The sequence below is a fragment of the Equus asinus genome, chromosome 1, assembly GCF_041296235.1.
Source record: "Equus asinus isolate D_3611 breed Donkey chromosome 1, EquAss-T2T_v2, whole genome shotgun sequence".
NCBI lineage: Eukaryota > Metazoa > Chordata > Mammalia > Perissodactyla > Equidae > Equus > Equus asinus.
Window position 1 is genome coordinate 165,481,727 of NC_091790.1, and position 12,248 is coordinate 165,493,974.

Here is a 12,248-nt window from a genome sequence, read left to right on the forward strand (position 1 = left end):
CACTCACCACTTTGCAAGTGATCTTTCTCTCTGTGCTCCAAATACATGAGCAGGCCCACTTACTACAGTTTACGTTCTTTTGGTAGCACTTTTTGGATATGGGAGCAGCCATGCTGTAACCTGGTTCTGTGCCCTCTTCCTCAGTGGACTATGAAGAGTTCTTGTCTTCCTCATCAGAGGTCTCTGGCACTCAGCACAGATCCTGCTCCTCGATAGGTGCTGCATACAAGTTTACTCAATGAACAGGGTAGTAAATTAAGACAAACTTATCCCTCTCTCCATTTCCCTTCTCCCTACACCCCATGAGAGTATAACCTGAACTAATTAGAGGAAAGCTGGACTGTGAAAAATGTAATATTTCTCTATAAACAAGGACACTAGAAGACAAACATGATCGAAGATCCTTTCAATAATTACCACACAATAAAAAGCCAGAAATACCACAATAAAAATATAATTAGATTTTCAAAAAACAGAAGTTTGCATGCACATATATCCACATACTTCACTTGAGAGCCTCAGTGCTATTTATTTCTATTATGGCTAGACACAAAATACCCAAAGATATACAAAACAAACAATACAAACTTTAAATACTTTTAAAAAGGTGAAAACATACAGAAATGAAGACTATGGATTTATGTTTGCAGACAATTTTACTGTGACTCTCATCTGGTATGAAAACCTAACAGTTTATCAGAATCTGTAATTGATACAGCTGTATATTAGAATTACAGTGAATAAAACTGATGAAATCCTAATCATCAATAGCCTATGGCAAAGAACTATTATAATTAAAATTAATACAATCCTTAACTATTCTCCTAAGTACTGCTTTTATAATTTTCTAATTATTAAAGCTTTTATTTTAGGGAACAAAACTGACTTTAACGCTATTTCAGGAAAGAGAATAAACATTAATTAAATCTTCAACCCCAACTTTTAAAGCTTAGAGCTCTTTAGCATTTCTGCTAATCTGAAACTATTTTTGGTTCACTGCTAAGTTTTACAATATCTTAAAGACAATCAATGTGACTTAAGAATAGTGCTCATGCTTTTTTGTCTTTATACCAAAGCAGTAAGGCAAGAAATATTTCCTTTTTCAAATCAGATAAAGAGAGAATATCTATCCATTTTAAAATTCAGGAACTAGAACCAATGCAAATAATCCTAACAATAAGAAATTAAGGCCACTGTGATTTTCCTTTGTATTTAAACCATAACGTACGATTAGCAGTGTTATTGTCCACAAATGAATTTATAAGCATTTGGGCTTAAATCACAGGACATAAATATTGCCATTTCTGCCTATACTTCAATTTCAGTTAATAAGACACTGTTTTCACAATCACCTTTGATAAGTTTGAAGATGAAATCAGAAAACACTACACAAAGCTGAAACTGGATGACTCTGCTACAAAGAAATAATGCTTGCGGGGTCAAGAGTGGTTTTCTGGTATCCGGTTAGTGCTGGAGGACTACGCCCCAGGCCTGCACAGAGATGTGCAGGCCACACTCCAGCCAGCATGGCACATGTGTGGGTGCCTTCAATGCTCCAAAGGGCCTGGCCTGCTACTGTCACAGGCAGGATGCATGGCTCCGCAAGAACGGCCAGGCACCAGTTAGAGTCCATCTTGCTTGCTGCAACATTCTTCTTTGAGGCAAGCCCTTCTAGATATGTGAAAGAGAAAAATCACAAAACCTAGCCTGCAAAAGATTTCCTAAAATCATTTCCTAGCATAAATGTGGACCAGGATTTGCAGTATATATCTACTAGTGTTAGCACCATATTTAAGCCGGAATCGAGGTAAAGATAAACTCTTAGATAGCTTTGGGTAGAAATTATTTTGAATGTGGTGTTTACATCAGTATTCTTTCTGATCATTAAAATAAGTTGTTTAAAGAATTATTTGATCCCAAGTATATATGTCCAAGCATATACTGAAATTGATAAATTACAAAGCTAGGTGAGTAAGTTTTTTGCAGGAGAAATGTAGCAAAACAGAACTCTCATTTTTGAAATTCAAATGTCATTACTGGGTTGATGAAATCAAAGATTTTGATAAAATACACTGAGCCAATATCACAAGGCCAGTTTATCAAATGGCAATGCCAAGAAATTCCATTTTTCAGAGCAGGGTCAAGTTTATTGTAAATGCTACCCAGTCAACCTCCAGCTCCCACATAAACTAGATCAGTCTATTTGTTCCTTGTTCACTGTGCCACTTAATTAAAGGTGAGTAGCTTCTCTCTTCCCTAGATATTTTAATCTATGTAGGCCAACCTCTCTGAAACTTGTAGTTATCATTTATATAAAGGAATGGAGAGGAAAAGACTCCAAAACTTGGTTAAAATTTTGAAGAAGTACAATATGTTTCAGCAAATGAAAACAGAGTTTAGTTAAAGAATAACTGGACAAAATGAGGTAATTCTCTAACTTAGTTCCTATAAATTGATAAGATGAAACAATAATGTGTAAAACAAAGAACTAATGAAAACTTTTCAAATTGCTTTTCTCCTCCCTTTAACATATATTTTACTTAACATATAAGAGAAATAAGAAATCTTAGATATAGCTCACTTATTGGAGGCATAACAAAACTGATTTTTCAAAGGAGAATAATTATCATTATTTATCAAATAAAATATAACTTTGGAGTGTGAACAACATTGGAATTCAGTCTCTAGTCAGAGTGGATCTTGGTGCTTAGGCAGAAGTTTATCACTCAATTTGACCAAGATTCTTCAAAAACATTCAAAGTATTTCATCTATTTTCGTCAGATGAAAATTGGAGTAACTTTCCCTTGCAGGCTATAGAAACATTTTAGGGAAACAGTTTTAAGGTTTGTACTTAAGCTAAAAATTCAGCTGAATACTGCAGATCATTCTTCAGAAAACGCATGTAAACAGCCATTCTCCTTTTATAAATCTGCTCGTGCTAACTGCACCTAATGGGTAATATATAAGAGGTATAGCATAGCTATGTTTGCAAGAATGCTAGTTAATATATAAGATCTTTCAGTTCCCTGTCAGTCAGTTCATTCACTTCCATGATCTTCTCTAAGTGTTCCATGTATCGGTCATGGTCCTGCAGAAAGTGAGGGACCCTCATGTTTTCAATTACTGCCAATCCTTTTAAGCGATCCACATCTTCATAAGAGACCTGAAAAATGGAAGATGGGTTAACTTTTAAATGTAATTACCAGTTACATTTACTTTTAAATGTAATTACCAGTTACATTTCTTCCTTGGGTCTTAGGTGGACCTTTAAGAACGCAGACTGTTTTTCAAATTACTTTAATACCTGCAAAATAACAAAAATCAGTGGCTTCCTTTCCTTTGCTGTGTTAAATAAGAATGTATTTATCTGCCCCCTCACATCACAATCATATTTTAAAAGATCACAAGTCAATATTTGATTTAACACTCTATCTTGGAACTACTCAGTTTGTACTAGAACTTGCCCAACTAAACTTAACACACGTGGGTGAGAGACTCTACACCTAAAGAAATCTCCTGACCAAATTTAAATAAAAGAATCAAGAAAACAGCTGGGCTATAAATACATATTATTAAATTAGGAAAATCAGCACAATTATATATTGGATTCCTATTTCTATTTAATTTGAGAACTATAATGATCTGTGTTTTATGTTAAATTCTCTTACTTGTATTCTGAATTTTTGAAAATACTTTTTAAAATTTCACATATCTTTGATTCACTTGTATAAGAAGCCAATCTCTTACAACTATTTATATTAAATTTAGGGGTGAAACTTTTTAAGTTCTATAAATTATCTTTGCAACTTTAAATTCCAAAACATGGCTGGCTTTAAATACTATTGTCTACTGATCAACACTCTGCCTAGTTCAGTAGGAAGGCTTTAAATAAAGAAATCATGTTCATATTGTATCTGCACTTTATTAAGTTTTATTTATTTTTTAGTGATTATTATTAAAATTATTTTACTTTATTAAGTATTTACACCACTAGCATAATGAAAATAGGTTTCTTGTTGATATTGGTGTGCTTTTGTAATTCTTAAACCATTCTGAATTTTTATAAGAGACAATGAATAAATATATTGAATTTGGGAAACAGGGTTCTCATTTTAAGAGAAGGGAGATACACATATGGAATGGGAAGGGAACTGTGAAAGAACCCTGTGGTGTCTGATTTGAATGAGAGGCCCTATGATTTAAAACAAATATGCACAATTTGCTCACTGAAAAGGTCTGGAAGCAACAGCACCCAATAACAGTGAGCATACCTAGTGCTCAGATCTTGTTTTCTAAATACACTCATACCTCAGAGATACTGCAGGTTTGGTTCCAGACCACTGCAATAAAGCAAATATTGCAATAAAGCAAGTCACAAGAACTTTTTGGTTTCCCAGTGCATATAAAAGTTATGTTTACGTATACTGTAGTGTATTAAGTGTGCAATAGCGTCTAAAAAAGTACATACCTTAATTAAAAAATACTTTACTGCTAAAAAATGCTAACCATCATCTGAGCCTTCAGTGAGTTGTAATCCTTTTTGTTGGTGGAAGGTCTTGTAAAAAATGCAGTATTTGAGAAGCGCAATAAAACGAAGCACAATAAAAAAGGGAGGCCTTGTATCACTTCCCACTAAAGGAACCAAGGCTTCCATGGAGAAATATCTAATCTCAGATATGGGTAGGAAAAGTATAAGATGAGCCCAGATATCTTACCTTGCCAGAAAACATGTTTTAAAAACACAGGAGCAACCATTGAAAGGGCTGAATAAAAAAGAGTAAGTCCATGATAATACTACAAAAAAGGGGAGTGAAATGTTACAGAACTCAAACATCTCTATTGTGCTACCACCAGTGTAGTAACTGATTTGGACAAAGATCATCAATGGATGTTAAAACCATTCCTAGAAAGGTTGTTACGGACAGTACATTCATAGGTATCACCGGCAGATTACTAACACAATAGGGGAAAGGTACCTTTACAATGGAGAGACCTGGCAGCAACTACCTTAGCCAGGTGATGAAAAACAGCATCACCAATAATGGGACAAAATGACCTTATGTGCTTTCTTTTTTTTTTTTTTTTTTTTTAAAGATTTTATTTTTCCTTTTTCTCCCCAAAGCCCCCCGGTACATAGTTGTGTATTCTTCGTTGTGGGTTCTTCTAGTTGTGGCATGTGGGACGCTGCCTCAGCGTGGTCTGATGAGCAGTGTCATGTCCGCGCCCAGGATTCGAACCAACGAAACACTGGGCCGCCTGCAGCGGAGCACAGGGACTTAACCACTCGGCCACAGGGCCAGCCCCGACCTTATGTGCTTTCTAATACAATGCAATGGGAAATACACAACTCACTTATGTAGTATTCTTGGCAAAAGTGTTTAATCTGAATCTAATTACAAGGAAACAATCTGGTAATCTAGATCGTAGGAATTCTCAAGAAAAGTGTCCTGGACTCTTAAAAACGTCATGAAAAACAAAAAGACTGGGGCGAGGGGAACTATTATAAAGAGATTAAAGATTACAACCAAATTCAAGGCATGAATCTTGACTGGATCCTGGGTCACAAAAAAGAACTACAAAGGACATTTTGGGGACAATCTGGGAAATATGAAGTGGACTGTTTCTTACATATTACATTGAATCAATGATAAATTTCTTTTTTTTTTTTTGAGGAAGATTAGCCCTGAGCTAACAATTGCTGCCAACCCTCCTCTTTTTACTGAGGAAGACCGGCCCTGAGCTAACATGTGTGGGCATCTTCCTCTATTTTATATGTGGGACACCTGCCACAGCATGGCTTGATATGTGGTGCGTAGCTCTGTGCTCTTGTTCTGAACCAGCAAATTCCAAGCTGCTGCAGTGGAGCATGTGAACTTACCTGCTACACCACTGGGTCTGCCCCAATGATAAATTTCTAAGAAAATCATATAGTTATGTCAGAGAATATTCTTATTCTGTGAGATACATGCTGAACTATTAAGGATGGAATTTTATAGCTGCAAGTTTATTTTAAAATGCTTTAGAAAAAGATGTAAAAATAAAATTATATAATATATTCCCAAATTTCCTGTTCCCTTCCTTATCTCTTATTGTGCACAAAGAAATTTTGCAATTTGGTTCTGTGACAGAACCATGGCTCTTCCCTTTTGCTATCACATAAAGGAAACTTTACTCCAACAACAAAGTAAAAACACTTTGAACCTGAGTCGTATTCAATCATAAAATCGAGCTGGCGGAAACATCAGTCTGGTGCATTTGGGGATCACGTGCCATCGGTTTCACTCACCTTCCCCAGGGCAGTCAGTAGATGAAAGTCAATGGTCTCTCTGTATCGGAGGATTTGCAGGATGCCATCCAAGTACACCTGGTCTTTACTGAAACACCCTAGAGGAATCAAAATAGTGTTTTCTTCCTGATGTTTAAAAAAACTTCTAAGTAATTAGACACTAACCCATTCCCCCTTTACTGTAGGAATCATTCCTGTATCAAAAAATTTGTCATTTTCCACATTTATTTTTATTTAACTATCCTCATAACATAAAAAATGTAAGGTCTTGGGAAGTACCAGGATAGTGTGCAGACTAGTAGCTTCCCTGGAAGAATTTCTTCTCTCTAGATCCCCACTCTCCATAATTAAAATAGCATTTTTTCCTAATTATAAAGAAAACAGTAGTAATTAAGATATTTGATTCACACTCACCCGCACCATTTGCTCACAGCCTTAACCTCCACGAGGCAGCGAAGGCATGTGGGTGGGGAGGGTGGTGGGGCACAGCTGCAGAGCAGCTAAGTCTCAAGGAGGGCAATGTGGGGGGGCATGGGATTTCAGAAACTCCTGGTTTTTTAAAAAAAATAATCCCCATTACCCGACTAAAAATCACCATAGGTGATTTCTGATACTATTTCTCCCTATGAAAATAAGAATTAGAACTGGGTTTTAAAGAATATGGAGGTTTATAAATAGGAAAAAATATGAAAAGACATGAAAACTAAGAACAACTCATGAGATTGCAGCATAGTTAAAAAATGGTGTTCTACCATGACATAACTTGCATAAATTTTTTAAAGTTTGCTCTAATAAATGGACAAAAATTCTACCATACGGAAAGTCATTTATTAAGAAATTATTAACTTTGTTAGATATGCTAATAGCATGGGGATTATGAAAAAAATTGTCCTTATCAGAGATGCATACTAAAAGTATTTATGGGTAAAACGACATGATGTCTGAAACTGGCTTTAAAATACCATACGAAAACAGGAACTTGGGAGAATAGATGAGCCACAGTTAAAAATGTTGATTATTAAGATTGGGTAATGTTTAATGAGAGTTCAGCATATTAATCATTCTTTTGTATACATTTGAAATTTTCAATAATAAGTTTTTCTAAAAAAGTAAGTGAGGAAAAAAAGGACTAGTCTAAAAGTGATGTGTCTCCATGGGGTGTGTCAAGGTCAACATGAAAGCTCTGTGCCTCTGGGTACAGAGCACTAAAATACAGGCAAGCAGATCTAAAACGGATATGGGAAATGCCAGACACACTCTTGGTCTGAAACTGAGCCGAGAGTGGCTTTGCATACATGAAAGGTAGGGGACACATGTCTTCCTCCTCCCTGCTTCCTGTCTTGCCTGGTCCTGGCTGTCAGGCACCACACTTCCATACGACCACATCACAGGTATGAAATGTTAATGTGGGCTGGGCTGGCGAATTAACCATCACAGACTGGGCTAAGTATTTCCAAGCTCCAAATAAATAGTTTTAAATACTTTTAGAAGAAAATTTGTTGATATATCGAACTAATCTTAAAGTCAAAATGACTTTTAATAAACATTCCCTAATTCTCATCCTTTTTTCAAATGCATTTTTATATTGCCTTCTAATCTACTTGTTATTTTGTTAGGGAAAAAAAAACAACACAGCCTTGAGCCAGCCCTGATGGCCTAGTGGTTAAAGTTCAGTGTGCTCCACTTCAGCAGTGCAGGTTCAGTTCCCGGGCACAGCATCACACCACTTGTCTGTCAGTAGCCATGCTGTGGTGGCAGCCCACATAGAAGAACTAGGAGGACTTACAACTAGAACATAAAACTATGTACTGGGGCTTTGGGAAGGAAAAAATTAAAAAAGAAAGGAAGATTGGCAACAGATGTTAGCTCAGGGTGAATCTTTCCCAGGGGAAAAAAAAAAAAAAAAAACCTCTGTGGGCAATGTCAAGTCTTAAAGCTGCTGACAAAACTTTTAAACTTTCTATGAGAGTAGCATACTTACTTAGAACCAGAACTGCTTGTGAAGATCAACATGCACTGTGATTGTATTTCTTGCCTCTATTTTCTTTAGACAAATAATAATAATAATAAAGTGCTAGAAATCCCCAGTGAAATGAACAGATCCAGGCAAGGATCACTGACGGATGCTAAAACCATTAGATGAACCTCTGTTGGAAAAAAGGATATTCACACAGTGTTGATCACCTCACAGATCACTTAATTAAAAAGGAGAAAAGGAAAATGTAGAGCTCACAATCTCCACCTTAAACAAGGATCAAAATCGTCATCTCTAATGGTGAGACAACGTGTCATTAGGTGGCTCCTGATGTGATCCAGTCTCACTTATGTAGTATTCTTGTCAAAAAATGTTTATCCTGAATCTAACCATGAGCAAACAATCGAACACATCCAGACTGTAGCCGTTCTATAAGAACAGTGCCTAGACTTTTAAAAAAGTCAGTATCATGAAAAACAAAAACAGTGGGGAAGACTGCTTGATATTAAAAGAGGCTAAAGAGACAAAACAACCAAAAGTGACACACGATCCCTGATTGGATCTAGATTTTTTTTTTAAACAGCTATTAAGGACATTTTTAGAACAGCTGGGGAAATCTAAATATAGTGACCGTATACGCTGACATTGTTGAATTAATGCTCACTTTCTTAAGTGTGATAATGATATTGTGTTAGGTAGAAGAATGTCTTTTTTATTCTTAGGGGATGTATACTCAAGTTTTCAAGAATGAAATGTCAAATGTACAATTTACTTTTAAAAAGTCACAGAGAACACCAACAAAAAAGTGAAAAAACCCACAGAATGGAATAAAATATTTGCAAATCATATATCTGACAAGAGATTTGTATCCAGATTATACAAAGAACTCTTACAACTCAATATAAAGAGACAACACAATTAAAAAATGGGCAAAGTATCTAAATAGAAAGCTCTCCAAAGAAAATATACAAATTGCCAATAAGCACATGAAAAGATGCTCAACATCATTATTAGGGAAATGCAAATCAAAACCACAATGAGATAAACACCTCACACCCTCTAGGATGGTTATAATAATTTTAAAAATGAAATTAGTGGGGCCAGCTTGGTGGCACAAAGGTTAAGTTCACACACTCTGCTTCGGTGGCCCAGGGTTTGCAGGTTCGGATCCCAGGTGCAGACATAGCACCACTCATCAAGCCATGCTGTGGCAGTGCCCCATGTAAAATAGAGGAAGATTGGCACAGATGTTAGCTCAGTGACAATCTTCCTCAAGCAAAAAGGAGGAAGATTGGCAACAGATGTTAGCACAGGGCCAATCTTCCTCACCAAAAAAACAAAGAAAGAAAGAAAATAGCAAGTGTTGGTGAAAAACTGGAACTCTCATACACTGCTGGTGGGAATGTAAAATGGTACAGTCACTTTAGAAAACAGTCTGGCAGTTCCTCAAAAGGTTAAACATAGTTACCATATGACACAACAATTCTACTCCTAAGTATTTATGTAAGGGAATTAAAAACATAAACTTGTACACAAATGTTCACAGCTGCAGTATTCGTAACAGCCAAAAAGTGGAAACAACCCAAATGTCTGTTAGCTGGTGAATGGACAAATAAAATATGTCATAATCATGTAATGGAATACTATTGTTCAGCAATAAAAAGAACTGAAGTACTGATCCATGCTACAATACGGATGGACCTCAAAAACATTATGCTAAGTGAAAGCCAGCCACAAAGGATCACATATTATATGATTCCACTTATAAGAAATGTTCAAAATAGGCAAACCTATAAAAGTAGATTAACGGTTACTCAGAGCTGGGGACCGGGTGGGGAGAGGGGATGGGGAATGACTGCTGATGTGTATGGGTTTCTTTTTGGGTTGATGAAAACATTCTGGAATTAGACAGTGGTGATGTGGGCTGGCCCGGTGGTGCAGCGGTTAAGTTCACAGGTTTTGCTTCCCAGTGGCCCGGGGTTTGCCAGTTCGGATCCCGGGTGCAGACATGGCACTGCTTGGCAAAAGCCATGCTGTGGTAGGCGTCCCACGTATAAAGTAGAGGAAGTGGGCATGGATGTTAGCTCAGGGCCTGTCTTCCTCAGCAAAAAGAGAAGGATTGGCAGTAGCTGGCTCAGGGCTAATCTTCCTCAAAAAAAAAAAAAAAAGATAGTGGTGATGGTTGCAGAACTCTATGAATATTCTAAAAACCACTAACTGTACATTTTAAATGGGTTAATTGTATGTCACGTGAATTATATCTCAATAAAGCTGTTTTTAAAGTCAGAGACAGCAAAAATGGCAAAATGTTAACAACTGGTGAATCTAGGGGAAGGGTATACAAGTGTTCGTTCTATCATCATTTCCATGTTTCTGTAGGTTTAGAACTTTTCAAAATGAAATAGGAAAAAAATAACACTACCAAAATGTGGTTTGGGAAAACTAGCACTAAACTCTAGTAATGAAGGTTTAATTTTTCATAAGTCAGTGAAATCTCCGATTGGTGAATTAGGATGTAACCAAAATCAATAGACAACTATCCAGTAAGTCAGAAAACCTACAGTCAAGGGACACTCACCTGGTTGGGAAGTATCGGTCCATCCTCTCTTGGCTCGTACACAATAATCCCATCTTGTATTGGGGTCCTTGACAAACTTTCCGATATCTTTAAAGAGTTCGCAAAAAGACATTTGGCTGGCTCGATAAACAGTGTAGTAGAGGAGGGCAGCCCTCCATAAAAAGGGGTCTTTTCTGAATAGGACACTGTGAATACTTGCCAGTCCCTCCTCCGTGGGATTGTTTGGCTTTAGCTCATGTTTTTTACGACCAGTCCAACTGTTCCATGGCTGCTGAAGGTTGTTAATACCTCGAAAATAATGTGTGCCTATAGAGAAGAAAAGGCGCATGAAAAACAAGAAATGCCATTCTCATTTTAACTTTTATCCAAAACCAGATTCTACCAACAGTTCTAAAACCAAATTGACATGCACCTACAAACCAAAACAACAGAGAAAATGACCTGAGCCTAAAGCCTTTTGGTTTGAAGGAGTACAGCACCTTCAGAAGGATCAAATGTCTCCTTAGAAGAGGTATAACTTTTATAAGAATTTATTTTTTTAAAGGGAAGAATCATAGACATGAATTTGAAAAGAATCTCAGAGACCACTTAATTCAACTCCTTCAGTTTAAGGTGCAGGAACTAAAATCCAGAGGAGTTAAATGACTACACATTGCCCTATAAAGTCTAATTTGAAATGAGACATTAATATCTGAGCTTTAGTTCCAGTGAAACCTAACAAATTCATTGCTTTTTGCCAAACACTACTAAGAAAAAAACCATTATAAAAGAACATTTCTTTGGAGCTAATTTCTGATATTACAAATGAACAAATGGAGAAGAATCGCCCCTACCGATTTCATGCCTCAGCATTCCCTCCAGCCAATGCTCCCGTGCAGTGGAAACATTGATGGTGAGCGTGGGACATCCATTTACTACTGTCATTGAAGCCCGGGAAAGCAGGTCCTCAGAGAGATGAACTACAATCTAGGGAGCAAGAGGAAAAAATACATAGATATAAAACAAAACATAAAGGCAGGAGGAAAAAAATTTCCACAGAAAACAGTGCACCCATAAATTAACACCTTTTTCTTCTGTTTACAACACCTTGACTCTCCCAGAAACCAAGAAAATGAAATGCAGAGCCAGTCACTTTGGACCCTTCCAAATCTTGAGCCTTTGGGATCTCAAGAACCTTTACTGGATTGAAAGGAAAGTAGATGGCTGTGCCGAGGAAGACACAGAGGACTGAACTTGTGCCTCCACTGTGCTCTCACAGACGGGCCCCTGGCTAAAACGATGCAAAGGGAGATGCACGAGCCAGACTCCTGTTCACTGCCGGGCCAAGGCTTATTTTGAGACTGAATACTAGGAACTGGCTATTAAGAGAGGTCAACTGGGGCTAATCTCTTCACTGATAATTTTCATA

At 36.9% G+C, this 12,248-nt stretch overlaps 1 protein-coding gene across 7 annotated transcripts in view; it reads right to left on the reverse strand.

The window, feature by feature from the left end:
* Window positions 1–509: 509 nt before the first annotated feature.
* Window positions 510–12,248, reverse strand: part of MATCAP2 (microtubule associated tyrosine carboxypeptidase 2) — a 59,921-nt gene continuing 48,182 nt past the window's right edge. For 6 of the 7 annotated variants that reach the window (XM_070511875.1, XM_070511862.1, XM_014840728.3 and 3 more), the window contains 4 exons: window positions 11,674–11,806; window positions 10,841–11,146; window positions 6,288–6,385; window positions 510–3,164 (listed from right to left, as the gene is read on the reverse strand). In XM_070511875.1, the coding sequence (XP_070367976.1) occupies window positions 3,003–3,164; window positions 6,288–6,385; window positions 10,841–11,146; window positions 11,674–11,806 (699 nt within the window). In that variant the 3' untranslated portion in view covers window positions 510–3,002. Of the gene's footprint in view, window positions 3,165–6,287; window positions 6,386–8,240; window positions 8,435–10,840; window positions 11,147–11,673; window positions 11,807–12,248 lie in introns of those variants that run through there. The other variant, XM_070511846.1, reaches the window with a different exon arrangement.